Source organism: Poecile atricapillus, chromosome 1 (assembly GCF_030490865.1).
Source record: "Poecile atricapillus isolate bPoeAtr1 chromosome 1, bPoeAtr1.hap1, whole genome shotgun sequence".
Classification (NCBI taxonomy): Eukaryota; Metazoa; Chordata; class Aves; order Passeriformes; family Paridae; genus Poecile; species Poecile atricapillus.
Genome location: NC_081249.1, coordinates 109,671,616 through 109,695,055, shown reverse-complemented (window position 1 = coordinate 109,695,055; position 23,440 = coordinate 109,671,616). Strand labels below are relative to the sequence as shown.

The following is a 23,440-nucleotide window of genomic DNA, read 5'->3' as shown; positions in this document are numbered from 1 at the left end:
AGAAAACATTTTTAGCACATATGCTAATCCACATTCTCTTCATTTTCAGACTTTTTTGCAGATGGCAGTTTTAGCAAAGTTGTCATCTTCCGTGCACAGAGTGCTTTCGCCATTCCTGCATTTTACATGTGCTGCAAGTCTTAGATGCTTATAGAAATATCCCTGTTTAGAAACAAGATACATATGGCAGCAGTCCTTGACATGGCTCCTCAGGAACTGGCAGTCACTGAATGCTTGCCTGCTTCAGGGACAACCTTTTCTGGTTTATAACAGGTCGATTGCACCTGGTCTAGAAAGAGATTCGTGAAAGGCCTTTTCCCTTCCCCTGGTCTGACATTTTGCAGATGCCTGTGGTTGCTAGCCAGGCAATGAGATGTGCAAGTGTTCTCCAGAAAAACAAACAGCTGGACCCTGAAAAATGGTGGATATAATACAAGTGAATATGAAAATGTCAGCTGATGGTGAAAAGGTGTTCTCTTGTGTGTCTCACATTTTATAAGTGGCAAAACCCCACTGACTCAAAAGACAACCTGACTTCAGAGTAGGGCACACAGATAGAAAACCAGATTCTTTCGACTTTGAAACAATGCACCATGGAAAACATCAGAAATGTTATTTGAATGAAAAAAAATAGCCAATATATAAAGATGCAATACAACTGAAGTTTGGATTAGCTTGACTAACAACTTGTGTAGGCCAGGCCTAAAAATAAGTCCTAAAGAGCTTTTCTTCCTGAGTTTGTACTATTAACAAACTATTAATTGAATCTCATTAGCAGCATTCAGCATTATTGAGGCACTCTGCTACAAACTTTGCTTATTTATACCCTTGTTTCAAGTTCCTAGAAACTTTCAAGGAAAACAGTGAATTAGGATGCTCTTGATGTTTAATAATGCATTTACATTGCTTCAATGATAATCAAAAAAAGACAAATGCATTTTCTCTCCACTATTTCTCAAAGAAAACCAATAACTCAGTCCCACAGTGCTCTCAATGGTAAAGCTTTCATTGAGATTTTTTGAGTCACTCCTGTAAAAATAAAATAAAAACCACATCCAACCAGCAAAATACAAACCACAGGAGCTGGCTAAAAGAAAGGTGATATTTATCTGCACAATACCAGGGACTTTTGCTCCCACAGACACTCTGAAACAAAACAAAACTATAAAAGCAAGCATGTATAATGTGTATTACTTACAGTGTATTTCTAGAACCTGCATTGCTATCTGAGGTGTAGAGTTTAGGGACTCATGATCTACTCTGCAACTTACAACTGCACCATCATCACTGCGATCTGCTAGGAAATCCAGCGTGCTGCTGACTGTGAATGTTTTACGAGTTGCATCTTCTTCTTTTAAATACTTAACATCTGAAAGAGAGAATAAACAGTTAGTTTTCTTCCCAATATTTTTGGAAAAAAGCAGTCCAGCATTAGACAGCTAAATTTTCTATCACAGTTGGTGTAAAAAACACGTATTTCATATCTGGTCTCTTTAATATAAAAGTAATTAGACTGTAGTTATTCCTCAATTTGCTCGCCATGTCAGATTAGGAGATACATATTGAAAGAGAAAATTTTAAATTTGGTTCTATGGTACTGCATTCAAACAGAAATTCCATTCATTCTTACCTCTTGCATGTTTAGGTCTATATTTGATATAAACTTTTTCTGTAGGTCATCAGAAAATGACTGTGATTTTGTCCCACCCTCATTACCTTACGTTTTCACAGTGAATATTTAGTGAAAGATTAGATTTCCCAAGTTCATTCTTACAGCCTCTCACAGTAATGCAATATGTGGATATTACTGAAGCCATGTGCACACAGTCGGATTAATCCTGTGCTTACTTTATTCGCTGCTTATTCTGTTGTTTGGTTAGAATTATGCTAATTTGCTAATAAAACTAAACCCAGGTATCAGTGGCAACAAACAACTGTAAATAGAGCACATCACAGCATTTACTGACATATATAGAGAAGTCCCAAGAAAACCAGAAATAAGATTACTGCAGAGAACTTCCACTCACTGTTTCATATCATTTTAAATTGACCTGATACTTCTGTGCAGATCCAGTTATAAATATGAGAGTTTTCAGCACAGACATTGCAGTGGAGAGAGCTTTCAGCTACCCTTAAGAAGCATCAGCTCAAGGTTAAGATTCACATTCAGAACATTTTGTTGTAAGAAATACATGCTAGATCATAAATGAAGATCCAAAAGACTGAGTATTTGTTTTAAAATACTTGAATGTATTAATTGGAAGATAAGATCTTCTTACACATACTTTAGAATTGTTTTACTTGGTTCCCAACTACTTGTGATACTTATTGATTTTAGTTTATTTCAGAAAAATGGTAAGCTTGTTATATTGATTTATTGCAATGAAAGCTTGAAAAGACATCTATAAATACTTAAACATATATATTAAATTACACTGAGATTTCATATGTCCTCTGTGCCCTAAAAAAAGTGAGAGGTTTCAGTTTTACAAATTATACTAAATCCCATTAGAGAACAGAATGACCTAAATAAAATTTCCATGAAATATCAATTTTAGAAAGCAAATCTTCAATGGCTTAAGCTACATCTTTTTAGATTAAAAATACCTCTGACATCAGAGAGGTGGTCTTTATCATTGTCTCCAGACAGACAAGGACACCATGTAGTTACAGAGTTTCCATTTTTCCCTAAAAGAAATTTATTTCTTGCATACAAGATTTTCTCTGCCTGTTTGCTGCTAAGCTTTAAAAGATTTCAATTTCTGCCATGGTCACTATTAATATTTAGGGATTAGTAGGTGAGAGAAATATTGACCAGAGCTAAAGCAAAGTTATTATAATCAAACAACAAATGGCTTCACTAATATTTAAAGCAAACACATGTGATTCTGTTCCCAGAGTTAGGTTTCCAAATTTAATAATAAGCATCTATAGAGGTAACATTCTGCTTATAAGTAATGTGCACATCCCTTTGCTTACTGACTTCAGGTGGGGGACAGAAGACTCCTGAAAACATCAACAACTTTAATTTTATCGACAGGTTGTGGATTCTTAATCCTTTAGGAAAACAAAAGCAGTTAATTTCCTAAATTGATGTTTAGAAGTCTCTCTCTAGGTATCTATTGTGTGAAAGAGTTCAGCTCTTAGAATTAACTTCCCCTGCAGAAAGGGCAGTGATAATATTCTGTTGGCAGCCTCACCAACAGAAATTTTTACCTTGTCCTCCTTATCAGCTGCATTTTCTCAGATGTTTCTCCATGGCAAAATGAAGGTGTGATTGTAATATCTGCTAATTGAGTGCAAACCCCACTGGATGTAAGAATGGTGGAGATCAGACACTGGGTACACACCATCACTCAGGCTATTTTACAGAATTTTTAAATATGTCAGCTGTAGCCTAGTTTCCTTTGTCTTCTTGCTGCTCCTCTCTCTCCTAAATATTCCCCTGAAGGAAAGGTTGAAAATAAATCCTTTACACAAGCATTTTGTGTGGGAAGCACTGTAATGGAACAGGCTGGAGGGATACAGCTTTACAGAGGAGGATCTAGGGGTTGTAGGACGTGTTGAACATTAGTCAACAGCGTGCCCTTGCAGGGCTGAAAGCTAAAACCCACTGCCTTGTGTTAGTAAAAGCACAGCCAAAAAGTCAAGGGGAGTGATCCTCCTCTCTTTGGCACGTGCACAGCTGCACTGAGGATGCCTGGCCCAGTTTTGGGCTTTCTGAAGAGGAAATGTACCATAAACCTGCTGAAAAACACAGCGGTGAATGGAGCCGTACAAGGACATCTTAAGATGATGTCTTCTTAAGAGAAGACTGAAACCAGATCAAACTGTTGTCTTAAAGTACATAAATTATGGCCAGAGAGGGGAAAAAAAGCCCCTCAGAGGTGTACAGTGAAATCGATGGGCAAAAATATAAATGACACCAAGAAGAATTCAGATTATGTATCATGAAGTATCTACAAATAATAAATACACTCCACAAGAGGGCTTTAGAATGCTGAAAAATCTAGCCCAGACAGAAATGTTTCCATGGAATCTCTGTCTTGGGAGACTTTTCAAAGCTGAATTGGAGAAGACATTTAGCCACTTGATTTAACCTTGAAATAGATGTTGGGCCAAATGAAACCTGGGGATCAGCTTTGGGCCCACTTCCATGACTTTCAGAGAGGTGCACATACAGATATGCCTGTATCAACTAGAACAGGTTTATATCTCATAAGTATAGATGTTTGATAGGGAAAATAGGAAATGGAAATGATGGAATGTCCATCATCCAATGCTAATTGCAAGCTGTTTATAAAAGGACATACCTGGAACAGAAAGAAGTACTCATCATTTAAAAAGAAATTTTTTCTGGTTTTACATGGCAGATATAATTTTTATTTACATTTAAACTCAAGTTGTGACACAAAATAGCCCTATTATCTAAAAAAAAACTTCATCTTTGCTTCAGAAGTTTATAAAGACAAAATGATCAGTGCCTCCCTAAAACTTAATCAAAGCATCTTAACTTGTTGACATAAAAAATAAACTTATTTAGTTTTAAAATCCAACCTACCTAGGAAAGGAAAAAAAACCCCGAAAATCCATTCAAAATATTCCTGAAGCCTAAAAAGAAATTCTTTATATAATTTTGTTGAAAGAGCATGTAACAAATTTTGTTAAAAAAAAAAAAAAAAAAGTAATTTCAGGATGAAAAATTTGCATTTAGCTTCTCCAGTATTTTTGTTCTTAATAATCTACCAGAAATGTCTCCAGAATGCTAAACTGCAGATCCCTTTGTTGAGTTGGTGCATATCTGAGTGACAGAACACTAAAGTAAAAGGTGTGGCACCCAGTGCTTCACATTCAGTCTCTCTCATTACTAACACTTACTTTATCAAACACTATTCCTTTACCAGATGATGATTCCTTTTTTGAATAATAGCAATGGAGCTACAATTTTAGAGTGGCTTTTTCCCCTCTGGTGCAACTCTGATCTCAGTGCATCATTTATATTCGTTTGCACCATGTATAATACAGTATAACACAATTGGATTTACTGGTGCTAGACAGACGAACTTCTAACCTTTAATGTCAGCTGCATTAGCATATAATTTCATATCTATTTTCTCAGATTTATCATTTCACCTTTTACACTGCACAAAGCTAATGTAACTTCTGCTGATGCCACTGCAGACTGGTTAGGTTATTTTATTTCTAACCTTTGAGAAATGGCAATGTGCTCTTCAGAAGACCTAGAAAACTAAACTGAAATGAATGTGCTCAGTACTTTCCTCCTATTTCTGGTTGTCGGGGCTTTTTTCTCCCTTTACTGTTCTTTTTCATACTCCTCTCACACTCCTTTGTTTCCCCACCCTGTTTTGCTGTTTGTGTGTTTTTTTAAATCCCTTTGGGAACTCTTGAGAAGAAGAAATTAAAGTCAAATGACCAAATTGCTTGCTGGCTTCAGTTACACATCAGCTGAAGAAAAGGCAAAGGTAATTGCATCAGATTTTAAAGCACAATTTTTAAACTAAGATTTTTCAAATAAGTGTTGCCTTGCTGTTAGACCAACAGTATTTCCCTTATAGTATTGACATGGTTTGGAGTTATTTCCAGTCTTTACATGCCTTAGGAATGTATATTCATCCTGCCATCTTTTCTGGAGGACACAGTCTATGCTCTGCCATGTGTGTTAGCTGTGCTGTTTAATTCTTTTTACTTACATGTGATTAGATGCTGCATTTCTTTAATCAATTTCCTCAAATTTCCCAGTTCTGAAAAGAATTAGTTTCTGTTTCCTCATTTTCTATCCTTGTTACACATTTCAAATTATTCCAGTCTAAAATGCTCACTCCTTTCAATACTATTCTCATTTTCATTAGAAATATAAGGACACCTCTGGAATGGACAGGATTCCTTAGGCAATCATCTGCAATCTCCTTTATTTACCAATTTTATACCACAGCTCTGCTTTTGCACATTGAACTATGGTAGAAAACAGTAAAGGAAGATAAATGGTTCAGTAATTAACTCTGTAACTTTGCTTGAGGCAGTTTCTTGAGCTAATGAAATCCAAAATATGAGACAAATCAGATAAATGAAGGGTGTTTTATTTGCTTGTTTTTGTTTTTTAAAGCCACACAGAAAAGGTGGATTTTGAATATAGAACAGAGGTGACATGAATAAATACCAATATGCTTTTTATCCATCTACTTTATAATGGGCACCTCCACTGGCTTGGAGGTGTGACAGCCTTCTGCATCAGGAAGCTCTCTTCACTCATTCACCAGTGGGGAGTTAAAACCATTCCAGCATTTTTAAGAATATGGAGCAAAAAACTAAGCTCTAAGCAAAGTGAAAGAGAAGATGGAAAGGAAATAAACAGCTTTTTATATGCAGCTCTTTCCTAGCTCGCTGCATCCTTGAAGGCAAATCCTTGCTGTCAGCTTTGGTTTCAGTCACTCCATGGCTTTTCAGTTACAGCAGACTTTTTCCAACTCCCCTCAGCCCCTGTGAAGTTTTCCTGATCCCCTTTAAAGCCCATCCTCTCCCTCCTCCTCGCTCCAGACTGTCAGCATCCTTGCCTCAGCTGGAGATTCCCCCATTTGCTACATCCTGACTCTTCCTCACCAGAGCAGGCTCCATAGATCTCCTCTGGGAAGTGCCTTCTCCTGTCTCCTCCAGATGGTTCTGCCTCACCTGGTCACATTTTTTAGGGGAGTATAACCTAAATCTGGGACTCAACTAAATCATACATACCCCATGTTGGAATGGCACAAGAGAAATGGAAAGGGAAAATATCAGGGATGAGTGGTCTGACTGTGATAATAATCCAGAAAACATTGCCCTATGAAGCCTCACAGCTGAGTTTATGGTGCTGCACAGAGTTCTGAGCAATCCAAAACATCAGTTTTTAACATTTGAAGTAACAATAAAAAGATGGCTATATGACCAGTACAGTAAATTACAATAAATTCTTCATCTATCCCCTACTCATTTCATGACCCGATAGGAACAGCTTTACAAACCCAGATTAAAAAAAAAATAATAATTCTACAGAATGTATAGTTTTGACAATTGGACCAAATGACACCAAAATCCTTTTAAATACCTTTAACTTCTTTGTCATTCTTGAACCATCTGATATCAGCTGCTGGCTTACTACCAGATGTCTTGCAAGTGAGCTGCATCCTCTCTCCCTCCATAACTGGTGAGGTAAATCCAGTAATTTGTGGCTTCTCAGGAACACCTAACAAGCAAACAAGCAAAATGTGTCTGATAGTGTCAGCTGCTGCCATGAATGCACGACCAACTTAAAGTTCACTTCTTCATATGCTCTGAATTCTGGGAACAGGATAATTAATTCCTCGTGCCTCGTCAGTTAAACCTTTCTCCTATTGTAAATTAACCATCAATCTGAACGGTAGTTGATTCTAAATAAATAAAGAAAGCACCTAATTTTCCAAGAGAAACAGACTGTAGTTTAATAAATACCTTATCTCTGTGTATTTTTGCATGCAGGTCTAGTCTGACTTGTCACAATATTTAAACTGCTCAGCACAGCAAGCAGGATGACAAAGCGCATTAGAAGCACAGCTGTGAAAATTAAACTGGCAACAAAAAGCTGAACTGACCTAAGTTCAGAACCGATATTTACACCTAATTAATGAAGACTTTAATACAAAATCCAGGGAAAAGGAAGGGTGAAAATAAATACTGGAGTCATTTTATCTTCAGAGGAAGCAAAACCAAAACAACAAGAGGTATAATCACAGTTCCCTGACATACCACACATATAATATTCAATTTGGAAATGGTTGTTTTTCAATGAACCATGGAAGATTTTAAAAAAATATAATTTAAAAATAATTGAAATAAATAATAAATAATAATTAAATAATAACAAGAAAATAATTTTTTAAAAAACATGAAAAAATTGGGGAAGTTTTGATCACTGCGTGCACAAATGCGTTTAACTTAGGAAGACATGAGAATAACTTATTTTAAAGTAATACTGATGACAGTAATTTAAAAATCTCAAAAAATGTCAGTTATAATTTGCAGCTACAGTGCTCTGGTGCATTCAAATTTGTGGCAAGATAAAGGGCTCAGTCACAGTAATTGATCCTGTGCCCTGTATTAATAATTCAGTTTTTCTACATCTCTTTTCCAAAATGACAGATTATGTACATAAATGCAAAGCAGCATCACCTGTTGCATAGTACAGCACTTTAGTAAATCTACTTCTCTCTCTCAGGACAGAAAATGGTGTCTATTACAATACCTTAACACTTAAATTTTCTAATCAAAAGCAGAGCAGCCAATAAAGAGATTATTAGTATATAAAAGGATAGTTTATCTGATGAAAATATGTAATACATTTCAGCATAGAAGATCTCCTTCTCCAGCAGAAAATGTTTTAAGAGTTTAAAATGTTACTTTAAAATAGGAAATTACAAATATAAAATAATAAAAAAAAAAAAAAAAAAAAAAAAAAAAAAGCAGGACTCTTAAACTGTGCAGCTTTCTCTCTGGGAAGGTAAGTAAATGATGTTGGGAGAACTTTATGAAAACCTCCCCTAAAACAAAGGTAAAGCTTAAAGGACCATTAAAGATCAAGTTACTTTTGTTAATAAACATTGGCTGCATATTTGGGGGTTTTCTTGTCTTTGTAACACCCTTCTATGTCTTTCTGCCATTTAAAAGGTTGAGCTGGTGCCCTCCTCAATTGTTTAGACCATGAAATGCCTCTCCACAGAAAGAAGATTAAGCACAGGCGGTTGCTATTCCAGAATATTCTGCTTTGAGTGGGTACTTTTTGTCCTTAATGGCAAACTTGTGAAGATTTTTATAAAATAGTCTCACAGGGACTGAAAGAGAGATGTATTTCATATCCTAAGCACAAAACCAATTCCCTGGCTGGATTAATGTGAATATTACTGCCACAGAGAATATCTTACATTAGTCCTATTAAATTCAACTGTCTGCCCATCCACATATAAAAATAAAACAGAAAGAAAGAGTCATGTTCAGGGACAAAACAAAAGGAAAAGAGAATAAAAATCAATCTCTAAAATCATATAACCTCTTAGGTTCGCAGGTGTGTTTCAATGAACTATAGCAATTTAGGCTGATTGGGCTACTGACATTCATAGAATCATATAAAGCTTCGAGCAGAAACTTTATTTCCTGGGCATCTCTTGAAATCTATTGCTTTTCTATGTGTATCTATAACCTTTGGGGAAAACAGCAGAGCACTTAGAGGATAAAGCATATAAGAAGCAGCAAACCCAGTGAAAATTTAAGTCTTTATAGACCACCCCCCCCCAAAAAAAAAGCAAGCAGAATGAGACAAAAAAAAAAAAATGCACAGCTAAGGAGAAATGATAAAGCTCTAAAGCCCGTTTTGATTTCATGCTTTCTGATTTTCTCCCCTTTGCCCTACCCAATAGATTGTCAGGAGATGAACACATGCACCTTCTTTGCTCTCTTGGTGCTCGGGATGTAGAGGTTATGTCCATTTTATGGAGCACTCGTTCCGTGGTCTTTGTGTGCTCCCTAACTCATTATCCTGCCACGGTGCAAACAGGAAGAGGAATGCTATTTTTCAGCACAGCAATATGAAACAATAAACATGAGGGGAAACTAGATCAGACATTTACATTTATCTTCTGCCAAACCTTAGAAAAGTTCATTCTTATCATAATTTGCCAGAGCCTGAGGAGTTTAACACTCTCTTCTTTCTGCTCAGTTTGTGCTTTCTGCTGTTTGTGCTTACCGAGGACGGTGAGGAAAGCCTTGGAAGTTTTGACAGGCATGGTGAATAAAGAGCAGGTGTACTGCCCTTCGTCCGACAGGGACACATCGCTGACGCTGATACTCAGCTCGTGCCACGACGCTCGCACCAGCTCGATTCTGTTGTCCCTCAGAGCTGAAAAACAAAAGGAATCCACGTCAGGGTTGGATCCAGCGCCTGAACAAAGCGAGGGGAGTGGTACAGGAGGCTCCATGGAGGTTCCAGGAGAAGCCAGAACACAGGGGTGTGGACACAGCTGTTTGTTATCTCTGTGGAATAAAGCTGAGCAAGTTTTTGAGAGGTGTATTGAGTGATTTGTAACATATATAAACTGAGAAGCTACAGGACTTGACTTACCTCCAGCCTTCCTCTAAAAATCCCAACAATGACTTTGATTTCTGCCCCCTCAGAGCTTTGTTCAGTGCCTAAAATAAATCCTTCCCAAAACCAGCCTGTTTTTCAAGTATTTACAGATGCTGAGAATCCCCCATCTAGCCCTGCATAGTTTGCCTTCAGATTTTTCTCATGTCCATTACTACTAATATTGAACTGCAATATCAGCTTTCTCAAATTCTCTAAATAATTATTGCTTGTTATTAATAGACTGAAAGTTCCACTTATTCATGCTTATGCAGTACATGTAACAATTTGAGGTAATTTAGTATAGTGGCTTTCTTTTTTTGATTATGAATAAAAAACAATCTCTTCTGTTTGCATGAAAGCAATGAGGGAGAAGGAGCATGTAGATTCACTTAAATTCAAAATGTCACTTTAGTCAATGATTTAAAATTTAATTTTATAACCTATACTTAGATTAACACCCATTTTCTATTGGAAAACTGAAAAAAAACATTTGCAAACATTCTATTTTTCTGCAGTAAAGTTGCTTCAGGAATCTGCATATATTATCCAAGCCTTTCCACAGCATAGAAATAACAATATCACAAGTGAGCAAACACTGCAATCCTCCTAAGCAAACAATAAAAAAGTCTCTAAAACTCAGGAAGTTTAGCTGTATACCTCTAGATTGAAATGTCTGGCCTGGTAGTGTGTGAAACTTCAGTGAGCCTATTTTTCCAGCAAGCCTCTGAAAATCAAAAGTAAAATGGGACTATGATATTTATCGATACAATTACACTTGCATTTGTGAGAAGAACGAAGGTGTTCAAGTCCCTAATGCTCTCTCTCACCTCTTTCTAAAGTCTCCAAAGACTCTTAGATTTGTCTAGTACATCTCTTCCAATGATAAAAATTAATAAAAAGTTTTACTGGGGTTCTTTTGCTGCTAAACCTAGATGTTTCTGCCCCATTGCTGTCCAAGTCGATCCAGGTAGATTTACAACAAAATAAGAAGACACAGTGAAGATTCAGCAAAAAAGAAGGTCACTTGAATTTATCTTCTTCTAAGGCTGCCATTTAGGCTTGTTCTCACCAGAAAATTTCAGCTGAATTTGCTGATTATTTCAGGGTAGGCCCAGCTAAAGCTCAGCTTCTTCTGCGGGGTCTGAGGACTGAAAGGTGGAGCTTTAGCAGGCCTGACACACAGGCACACCAGGGATTTCTCCAAGGCACATCAAAGGAACTGAGGCTGTGTGCAATGTCAGAACTGAGATGCCTGGCCAGCCACAACAAGGAGAAAACCACAATTATTTAGTTTATAATATCAAATCCATATAATGATGAAAATAGGAGCAACCTTAAAGTAAACGAGCAAGCGAACCAGATGCAAAGCGCCACCAAATGCAAAGCTGACAGAACAGCTGAGAAAAACAAGCTCAGGGAAACAAAAAGCAAGAGACTACCAACCCCTAAGAGCAGCAAAGCTGATCACTGTGGCTTTGGCAGCCAAAACTCCTCAAAACAGTGAAGCTGTTTTGAGCAAGTAGATGGGGACTCAGAATTCCTTTCTCAGCTTGTCAATTCTAGTCAGATGCAAATGAGCAGACATAAAAATGATAGTTTATTTCATATTACTGACCTTCCAAAAGAAAAAGGTTTAAAAAATTGTTCAAGTCCTTCCAAATGGTTTGATCACCACCACACCGATATATATAATTTGGCAACAGGAAAAAAAAATAGAAAACCAAAGCAACAAACCAAAACCAAAAAGCCTGTCAGCACTCCATAATTTGGAAGTGGTGATATTTTCCTCCACTTAATCTGAGACTATTTAAAAAATAATGCACCATATCATCTTACATAGTCTTTGTTATAATTTTCAGTTATAACTGCCTTGTGATAGATTTATGAATCTATTGAAATGTTTTCATACAGATGGGACAATGTGCAGAATTTCTTGCCCTAAGAAGAACAGAATTCCACTACAGCACAACTGGCCTACAAATGATGCCAATAGCACATCATTTTGATCCTACAACTGAAATACAAACCATTTCCATCAACTACATTCCTATTGCTCCCCTCCCTCACCTCCTCCTCTCCACACCTTTTCTAACCTTTGTAAAATATAAAAACTTCAGCTCAGTCAATTTTGTGGAAAGCTGGTAAAAACAACCACTGGTCAAGAGATGAGATCAGATATTCCATGTTTTGCTACAGAGTGGATTTTTATTGAAAAAAACTGCAAGAAAGTTTTGTAATGGAAATACCAACACAGCCTTTGCAATAAATGCTGCAAATAGCACCAACATAATACTCCTTTGCAGGAAAGCTGTTTGTCAGAAGCACTTTTCTAAGTGCTGGGTCTAAAAACAATTAACTCTTCCATCATTTTCAAACCTGATTATTTGTAAGTTTTCTGTCTACAGATGACAGGCAAACCAAATTTCACTGCTATGGCTTAGACAAGGTGAGCACTTACACAGAGACCTTTCAGAATCTTATTTTCAAATTGTATTCCCGTAACTGTTTCTATATCCTCATCTGTTTACAAATGTACCAGTTTCTCTTCATGAAATTGATAGCTGTGATGGATGCCAGAACTGGTTTGTTTCCATTTTCTGTCTTAGGTGCAATTTTGCTTAAAAGGGTGATGGAAACAACAGCAACAGTGGAGGAACCAGGGGTAATTCCAGCAACTCCTGATACCCAGGCATTGTGTGTGAGTGGAGCAGGATCCTGCTCAAGGCAGAAAACCTTGCCAAGCCTGGCTGGTGGAGCAAAGCAGCCCATGGAGCCTGGACAGAAGGCAGCTCCTGAAAGGTACCAAGTGGCTAGCAGCCCCACCACAGCAGTTCAAATGAAGTTCCATAAAGTAAAATACAAAATGTTCCATCACATTTAATTAGCAGTTGAACACAAAAAAGCAGAACACTGCTCTTTCAGAGCCTTCTTTAGAAACTCTTTGTCTTTAACATTGCACTTTGTTAGAAGCCAAACAGACCCTTCTGGCCTCTTCCTGGGGATTTTAACCTACATCGCTGAATCATTACCCTATCCATAGTTTGCATGCCTACAGAGATGCTAGAGAAAGGGTGAAAACCCAGAATATTTATTTGACTTCTGGGAAATACGCATATGCCAAAAGCAGAAACAGAAAATACCAGCCCTGGCATCACTTTGCTGGATTCTCATGTTGCCAGCCATTTGAAAAATATAAAATGCAACAAGAAATATAATTACATAGTAAATTCCAATATGCCCTAGGTACATTATTTCAGTTTTCTGTAATTCCCAGGCATATATGATGTAGTTAATTTGCAAGGCATGAAATAATTATGCATAAAACACTTGTTCCTAAGCAGACACACTTCATTTATTTTACCTGTCATTCTCTTTTCCTGTGGAAAAGATTTCCTTTCAGAATGTTCTCTGACACAGAAACAAGCAACCTTGATAATTTGTAGAGTTGAGGTAATTATAAGTAAGAGATACAGCCATGTACTTCAGCTGCATTAATTAATAATCCTTGAGACTGATGACCATCACAATAAACTGGTCTCATTGTTCACAATCAAACAAAACTGTACTTTATTGTTCGAAAAAAAATACTAATATAATGATTATATATTATCATACAGAAATCCTACAATAGGAATTGTAACAGAGAGACAAAAGAACCTTTTAAATTTGCCAAAATGGAAAAAAATCCACATTTCATACTGTGAAGAATAGGCAGTTGGACCTGTTCGACATAGTAGCCACATAGCAGCATCTCTAATGTCATTTCATCTAAAATGACCACATCTTTGTTGAATTTTGAGTCATATATTTGAAGAATGGGAGAAAAAAAAAACCCAACAAAATCCCCAAATTCTCTAGAGTGATCTGCTGATATTTTGAGAATACTAACTTGACATATGCTGCCATCCTGGGATTCACTCAACAAAATTTTCTTCCTTATGTTGGAGCTCTTCCTTCTGTCATGGGAATAACATAACCAGTAGTTGGAACCAGAAGGATTTCTGATACTCTACAGGTCACACTAAACTCCCAGAATCATAATACTTATGAAACTGAAACAATCCCTCTGATTTTCAGATTCCAGCTTTCTGAATGCAGTACCATAATCTGAAATAGATGTAAAGGGATTTATGTTGTGTTTCTGGATATACTTGAGAAGACTCTTTTTCTTTGCTCCTAATAAATTCAATAGACCAAAGTCCCCACAGGATGATCTACAGAATTTGCTTATAGTTGTGCATCAATCACCACCAGCAGAGCAAGAAAAAAGAGAAATAATGGAAATAAATGGAACCAACCAAACTAGTATTGTTGTTCTGTGTCTTCTAAACATTCATATTTCTTTTCAAAACATTCACATTTCCTTGAAAATGAGAAGGACTGATACACAGTTATTCTATTCATGCCTAACCCATCTAGTCCGTACTTACATGGTATCTGAATTCCTAAGATTTTAAAACTTCTCAGTTGTTTTTCATGTGGAAAGAAAATCCATTTCCTTCCTCTTTCATTTCCAGTCATGCAAGTTGATTACTTTCATTCAAGTACACAAGGGTGGCAGTGTGAATATTTAGTAATCCCATGTTTTCTATTTCTACTTTTGTATGTGCTGAGGCTGTTTTTACCTCTCAGTGAAGGCAATTCTTTCCTGTCCACAGCACTGCATTTGTGGAACTACCACCTCTTCCCCTGGGACAGAATTCCTCAAACTGAGCCTACTTTCATAGGTAATGCTAATATAGAGGGAAAAGAATTAGGAATTTCAATGCAACCTATCAATTTGGCTGATATAAGTACCACTGGTGTCCTTTAAAGGTGGCATCATTTATAAGTAAAATCAGTGGAAATCACAGAAACTGAAGGTCTCAATAGTGTGGAGGGATCTTTGGCTAATTGGCTGTGGAACAGTCTGACCAATTTGCAGGTGCTTGATGGATTTTCCCCCATTAGTAATTAGTGGTTAGTAAGACAGACGAGTTCAAACGGACATTCCAAACAGTGTCTTTCACAGTTTTCAGTCACTTGGTTGCTGAGAATACTCCAATATCACTGAATATTTAAACCCATTCATGTACTTAATAAATTTGGGGCATCACTGAGCTTCATAAAATATACTAAGGGTTTAGGAATGGAAGAATTACATAACAATCCTTGGAGGTAGGTTTTACTTTCATTCCAATGCATTTCTAAAGTATTTGGTGATCAAAAGGAAGAAACAATGGGAGTAAACTGAAATATGCTTCTCCCACCTCTAATCATCTGGCTATCTTTATGCTGTGGTCTGCAGTCTAATAAGAAAATACTAGATTGTTTTCAGGAGAGATACACTTTCACTGATTGATTTAGAGAACAATTCTCAGCAGCAAGCTGCTTCCTCATTTTCAAATTTTTCAGAATTTTTGCATGTTGCATAATGCATCTGCCAAAGGCATGCAGCAAACTCCCTTCATCAGGACAGCCTCACTAAGAGAGGCACCTACTCTGCGCTTGCCTTGAAAAGGCCAAAGCACTGGGGACTCAGAACCTGTCTGTACAACCTTTTCTATTATTTATCAGGGCTTACAGCCTTAGATGCTTATGAGGAAAACCCAAACAGAAAGGTAATTTCTTCAGTGAAGCAATCCTGCAATCTGGATAAAATGAAAAGAGTTTAAGGTGACTTACAATGACCTATGATCTTGGACACAGCTGCTAAGCTGAGGTTTCACCAACTGTTGCCAAGTGACAAATGAAGGCCAGGATCACTACATGCCCTTCATGGATGGAATGAAGAAAACTTCCCTGCATGGCAGATTTTCTGCACTGAGCTACCTTTTCTCTCACAATCATGTTCTGTATTGGCTTCTTTCTTTTTCAGAGCACTCAAGAAACACGGCAACATGTAAAAAGAGAGAAAAATCTTGCCTTCCAGGGTGTTTATCATGTCTGCTTCTTGCATTAAAGAAGCAGTGAACTTATTTTCTTCCTGTCATAAGGATGATATTTATTGTCTGAGAAGGTCTGAGGCCTGACTCTCTTTCCTGTAAGAAATTTAAGTTTCAAATCTTTGCAAAACGTACAGTCTTTGAACTATGAAGATGCTTTACTGTTTTACTGTGTTGAAATAATATGTAACCATAACTCCAAAAAATAAAACACAAATCACATTATTCAGGATGAAACATTGTCTTACAAGGTCTGTTCATCTGGTTCCTCGTTCAACAGGGAATTACAAGATTTCCTATTATCCTAATGCAACTGGACACTTGCCACAGCACAGTAGCCTAGAAAATATTTTTAAATCACACTTCTCAAATATACAGCTGCAAAAATTAACATTGCAAAATGATCTGGCAAGGTTAGAGATGGACAGAATTGAAATAAATGAGATTCAATAGATAAAAGTAATTGGTAGTCTTATGTACCAAGTTGGAGATGAATGTTTTGAAAACAGTAATGCGGGAAAGGAGCCCTGAGGATTATAGAGGAAATTATTTAACTATATGTTCAAATGCAGTACCACTCTAAAAAGATGAATCCTATTCCGGGTTGTACTGATCCTTGCAATTATGGTAAAAGAAAATGTTACAACATTCCAAAATAGCATACATCACACTGTGCCATATATTGTAAATTACAGACAGAAACAGTCTCTCAGTTGGGAAGATAATTTCTGAAGGTCTACTGATGGACTACTGCCGCAAAAATAATACTAAGAAAATGAAAATAATACAATGGAGAGCTGTAATAAGTCCACTTGTACCTAAGGAAAGACTAACAGAAATTAGAATTTTATTTTATTTTCTGCAATATTGGGGGTAATACTGAAAAGACAAAACACTGTGTTTTATGTAGGTTAAATCGGACTTCACTGTGAGTAAGAAATGTTAGATAATGACATTATTGAAGTAGAAGAAAGAAATAAATACTAATCCTCTTGCAAACCAAACCAAAGTTACACAGATTTCTAAGTTTTTTCTTCTGCAAAGATCAGGTAATTTTTCCTCATGCTACTTATGTTGATACTAATCACTGTGTTAGCAGCACTTAAAGATTCCTGACCAAGGCAGAGTTAAGCTTATGCAGGTATTAAAAACTGCCTGGCCACACAGCACAGAGCTCTACCAAGGCCATCTGTGTATTTTAAAGAACATCAGTTGTACAATATTCTTTTTCCTTGTCAAGAGACTGCTCTTTGCAGTCGCTGCTGGTGACCTTCATGCACTGGCTTCAGTCAGCTCTGAATGAAAGGCGTCCTAAAGGACAAGGAACACAGAATAACTCAGATTCTACACTTTCAGCACTGCTGCACAACCAGGTTCTACCCAGGCCTGCCCAAAAGCAGCACATTTTGTGTGTGTGTCTGCAGCTGACCGTGCCTCAAGGAAGCTGGAGAGCTGTGTTTCCCTGACCTTGTGGATGGTGACATTGCAGTTCTGCCCATTCACCAGCTAAGCTTAATGATCCCATGACACTGGAAGTGTTTTCAGCGGCATGATTGAGTGTTACTCATGGTAGAGTCATGTAAATGGCACTGCTTCATATTCCTTGGAAAGTCAGAGTCTTCTAATTTCTAAAGAGTGCAGTCCTGTTCAAACATATTATTCCAGCAGAGTATGAAGAGACTTTCTCACTTTTTGATGTTCTAAAAGAGATTTTTCTCTACCTGAGAACAGCTATAAGATGCCCCTGTTCTTCCTGCACTTCTTGATCACGTAGATACAGAAATGAACATCATCCTTCCTGTAGCAGATGGCTATGTTGGCTACAGATGCCAACACAGGAATACTCATTCTTCCTAACTACATTAAGCAGTCAGACTCCCTAAACTCCTGCTGCAGCCAGTGGAGCAAGTTAGCTTCCTCCAGAGGCCAATTAAGAACAGGTCACTGCCTTGAAAACATTACAGAACCTGGACAAAACAGCCAAGAAATCATCAACAATTGATGAATGTATCTGCAGTCAACCTAGCAATTGATCCCAGTACCAATGAAGAGTCCAAACCTAATGTATACATCAATACTGAAGATATTAGTGCTGCCAGCGATGACTCGCACATCTCACTATGGAGGGAATTGAAATATGGAACAAAGTATCAGGAGAGATCCGGGATGAGTCTAGTGCAATTCCAGGGAGGATTCTCAGAAAGCTCTTTGATGGCTGCAGCATCTTTTATGATAGAGCCCTTAAAGTTTTATGATGTCTCTCATACAGTTGAGCAGCAGACAATCTGTCTCCCCACCACAAGCACACAGATGCTCCCTCTTTTGTGGGATTTGTCTTAGTTTTCCAGATGCAGATGTGCTGTGAAGGAACCTGTTAGTGAGAAATGGTGTCAGAAACAGATAATGAAAGGATTGAAGCCTCTCTCCTACAAGTTGAGGCTAAGAGACTTGGGATTGCTTAGCATGAGAAAGCAGAGAATCCTGAAGTTAATCCAAACTCAAAAGAAAAAATAACTAGCAGAAGATCTAGACCTCTAATTTTCATAAGAAGCTGCTCTAACAGTCAGGGAACCAAGCTGGACTAGACGACCTCCAGAGGCCCTTTCCAATGTGAAACATTCTGGGATTTTGTAATTCTAGATGTTTTTGGGGTAAAGAATCTGCATATCACAAAATTCAGAAATGTGACCAATCCTGAAGTGCCAACAAAAGCCCTTTGATAGATATTCACAAAGATTAATCTTCTTTAGTTTTTCCTAAGCATTTCCTAAGCACCCCTCATAGAGGATGTGCATTTGAGTCCCTCTGAAGAAGAGGCTGCCAGTCTCTATAGTCAATGGGGAAAAAAAAAACCAGCAAAAGAACCCAAAAACAAAAGAGAGAGAGGAAGATGCATATTAACTTTTCTAGGCTAAATTTACTTTGTGTAAATGCACTTCTTTTGCAGCTATGCACCACAAGAATGTGGTGACACAAGTGCAACAATAAAATATTTGGACTCCATGATGGTGGTCAGACATATTCACCAAGTTCTGCAGAATATTATTTAGGAAATAAATAAAAGCAAACACCTGACATATGATGGCATACCAAGGGCTGATAGACACACAGAATAAAAAGTCTACTGTGAATAAATGCATTATTTAACTAACAATAGATACTAGCAGTAACAGATGTGTGGAGTCCTTCTACCACTGGTACTATTTATCCCCAAGATCTGATATTTTTGGGCCATTCACATACACCAGATATATTTGAGTATGCCAGAAGAAACACGTCTGTGCTTAACATGTATGTCTAGACAAAAAGCAGCTGAATGCATCCTGACATTTTCAATTAAACATTTATTGAAGGCATTTCCTTTTTTTTTTTTTTTTTTTTTTGAGTTGGGAAAGAATGCTTGTTGGTTCCTTCTTGCTTTTTTTTTTTTTTTTTTTTTTGAGTTGGGAAAGAATGCTTGTTGGTTCCTTCTTGCTGTTTCTTTTGCAGTTCAAATTGTAGCAAGAGGTGAAGGACAAAAGACATTCATTTGAAAAAAGAAATATAGAGGGCAACAACCATTTACAGCTAGAGAATGCTATTAACTCTTCACACTTACAACAATTAGTGATTATTATTGGTTCTCACACTGCACTTTGCTCAACTGGTACAGTTTGAAGACTCACTAAGAAACCACCATAACTAATCTGTTTTCAGTTTACTACCTATGAGGATTTTGCACATCATGTTTGTCACATGAAAGGAAGTAATTAATAATTAAAAAATGTAAACATTTCTTCCAGTAGTGATTTATTTTTGTGGCTATTTTTATTTTTTTAATATTTTTAATTCTCTTATAAAAACTAAATAAAATTTTGTATTTAATTATTTCCCCCTGTCACAGCCTTTAGTATACTCAATACACATTTATTTTCAAACAGAAAATATTTTTCCTTCCTCACTGATGCCATTCTTTCCTCATTTTTTCGTTCCCTTACTCTTCATCATTGTTCCTTTTCTTTGAAATCTTTCTTGATTGCACACATAGGTGAGTCTTGCCAATCTTTGGAATAAACTGTCCATTACTCCACTTTTTAATCCATCTAGCCTCTTCCTCTTCTCCTCATCAGTCTTTAATTTATAGAAAACCCTGTTGGCATCTCTATTAGTAACATTTTTCCTATTTTCTGTAGTAAATTATTTTATTTCCTCTGTGTGCTATACAGGTTCTCTATAAGAATGAAGCCACTGGTAAAAAAAAAAAAAAAATAAAGAATGGGCTAAACCAATTACATATACAAAATACATCAGGAATACTGATCAGCAACTCTTTAAAAGGGAAGAGTACATCAAATTAACTTATTGCTTTATATTTCCAAATATAAACTCCCAAGCACATTTTATCTTTCCTGTAGCAGAAGTTCAAAAATGCAACAATTGTAAACCTAAATTACTTTACACTTATCAGCATCCTAAGATGTATTAGGAAAAGTGTTGCCAGCAGGTCCAAGTAGATGATCCCTGCAGTTTCCTCAGCCCTGGAGAGATCATACCTGAAGTGCTGTGCCCAATTCTGGACTCACCCAGTAGAACAGAACCAGGGTTATACTGGAGTAGGGAAATAAAGGCAAGGGACTGCAACATCAGTCATTTTGGCAGGTTGAGCTGAGTGCTCACCAAAGCTGCTCTATCACTCCCCTCCTCAGCTGGACAGAGGAGAGAAAATAGAAATGAGAGGTTCATGGGTCAGGATAAGGACAGGGAGAGATTACTCAGCAGGTCCTGTCATGGGCAAAACAGACTTTACTTGGCAAAATTAATTTATTACCAGTCAAATCTGAGTAGCATAATGAGAAATAAAATCAAATATTAAAACACCTATCTTCCAAACCTTCCTTCTTCCCAGGCTTAACTTTACTCCCAATATTAACTCTTTCCCAGCAATGCAGAGGGACACAGAATGAGGGCTGTGGTCAGTTCATCACTCAGTGTTTGTGCTGCTGCTTCCTCCCCACTGGGAGGGCTCCTCACACTCTTCTGCTCAGCACTGGAGATGGTCCTCCACAAACTCAGAGCTTAATCACAGGAAGAACTATGGTGCTGTATTTTACTGCACAGGATCCCACCAAGGTGTAAAGTCTCCAGTTTCGCATACTCAAAATCTGACTGAACAGGGTCTGGGGCAACCTGCCCTGGTTGATCCAGCTTGAGCAGGGCAGATGGATTGTGTGATCTCCAGAGGTTCCTTCCAGCCACAGCTATCTGAGGATTCTCTGATTCATACAGCTTTTATCTGTTTCATAATACTACATAATACTACAGAAAAAATGAAACAAACACAAAGTTCTCAGGCATTACTCTCCACCTTTTTTGGCTTTGAAATTGCTTTCATAGAATTAAAAACTGATACCCTGCAGAGTGCTCTGCTGAACTGTAATAAAGAAAACTGAAGACTATCCATCCATACAAATAACTCTTACCTGGTACAGGGAAAATGACAGATTAATGTGATTGCCTCTGGAATTGAGTGCTGCTCTGGGTAGGCCCTCCCACAGACATGTCTTTTCCAAGAATAAAAAATAATTCAAAAAACATTTTACTGAGTCAGTGAAAATCTTTCCAGATAGAACAATACCAAGTGAGAAGGTGAAGAAAAGGGACCCTGATATTTGTCTGAGTGCACACAGCTGAGCTCTCACATGCTCCAGGATCCTGTTCCATGGGGTTGTTGTTTGATCTGAGCTGCTTTTGCCACTTGTGGGATAGCACAAGCTTGAGCCTCCCAAGAAAACTTCTGCATCAACATTGAATTACAGCACCATGGACAGAAATCACAACCACCACTGTTTTGGAACCTCTGGAAACTTAGATCTTCAAATGCTGACTTATTGAATACATTTTTGAACCCTCTATGCTTGATAATCATAATGTATTGCTTTAATTTCCAAGAGGTCCATTCTGAGATCAGGAAAAGAGAGATTAAATCATACAGAGCTTACTAAACTCTTGCTTAAAAAGCTGAATTAAAAAAAAAAAACAACAAAAATAACAAAACGAGAACAATAACTTTGTAAGAAAATGCTCAGAGATTTCTCTAGTGTCTCTAAATTTTAAACTTCCTTTGCAGATTAAATTTTGTCTAGCTGAATCCTTGAAAGTATCACCAAACAGTGCTAGATTAGAATAAAACAATCCATCACTACTGCCACCAAAAAATGAAACAAATTGAAAAATGAAATTAAATGAAATAATAAAATAAAATAAATAAAATACAAAATAAAATATTATCAAACTGTTTTTGCACAGAAAACTACAATCCTATAAATTTAAGAGTAGCAGCAGATTTAACTTCACAGCCAGGTGAAGGGTAATCGAAACAATATGGATTAACACTAACTCAAAGGTACTCTAAAGTTGTATAGGAGACCATGGGGAGCTTCCTACTGTAAAATCTCGATCATGAGCTTTACACCAATAATTAGAAGAGTCTGCAACCAGGTTGATCTCCAGGGCATAAAGACAAAATTTTATCCTCATATGCAAATCTTTCTTCCTAATTCTGACAGCAGACATAAAACAAAATGTGGATTAAAACCAAAATAGGGGGCAAAAAATGCCTTTGTCTCCCCCAATATCAATTTAGAGGATAAGGCTCCTTGGAGACTGCTTAAATTCAAAGGAAAGGAAAGGGAGGGGGAAAGACTGTGGGACTACTTGAGGATCTGGCCCAGGTGTGTCTATCTAGATCCAAGACAGACAGCTACAAATGAGCCAAGATGAAACATTTCTGACTGCAACAGACAAAGTAGGATGAGAATGATGATTACACTGCTCCACAATGGGGATTGCGGTAGCCAACTTCTCTGAATGTAGGCACTGATCATCCATTTTAAAATTAAAGTTATATTGTTCCCTGTGAAAATGAAATCAAGGACTCGACTCTGATCTCCTCCATTACAGAACAAATCAGGTAATGTAAATCAAGTATCATCTTGTAAGGTGATCTCTACTGGAATAAATTTGACAGCAGAGGCAGACGTGTCAAAAAGCCACTACAACAATACCTAGGAGGCTCACTGGCACTCTGAACCATTATTTGGTCTCTGATATTTCTGGCAATTTATTAAGGAATGGCACCTAGCTCTAGCTGGGGATGAACTTAACACAAAAAAAAAACCCTACAGCAAATATCAGAAACATGAATCCTTTCGCCTAAGGAAAACCTTTGGGCACTGCTGAAATTCTTCAATTATGCAATGACAAGCACCTAGCTGAGTTGCTGAGCTCAAGTCTCTCAGAAGGTACAAATGCCTCCAGGCAACTGCCTGAATTCTCCTGGGTCATTTAACTGGATTGGGAGTGCAGGACAGATCCTGTTTCTGCATCAGGG

The 23,440-nt window shown here is 37.3% G+C and overlaps 1 protein-coding gene across 1 annotated transcript in view; it reads right to left on the bottom strand.

The window, feature by feature from the left end:
• The window catches only part of CADM2 (cell adhesion molecule 2), a 574,383-nt gene that overhangs the window by 101,427 nt on the left and 449,516 nt on the right, over positions 1-23,440 (bottom strand). The window contains exons 3-5 of the mRNA XM_058829687.1: positions 9,767-9,919; positions 7,100-7,237; positions 1,199-1,369 (exon numbers count right to left, since the gene is read on the bottom strand). Of these exons, the coding sequence (XP_058685670.1) occupies positions 1,199-1,369; positions 7,100-7,237; positions 9,767-9,919 (462 nt within the window). The remainder of the gene's footprint in view (positions 1-1,198; positions 1,370-7,099; positions 7,238-9,766; positions 9,920-23,440) is intronic.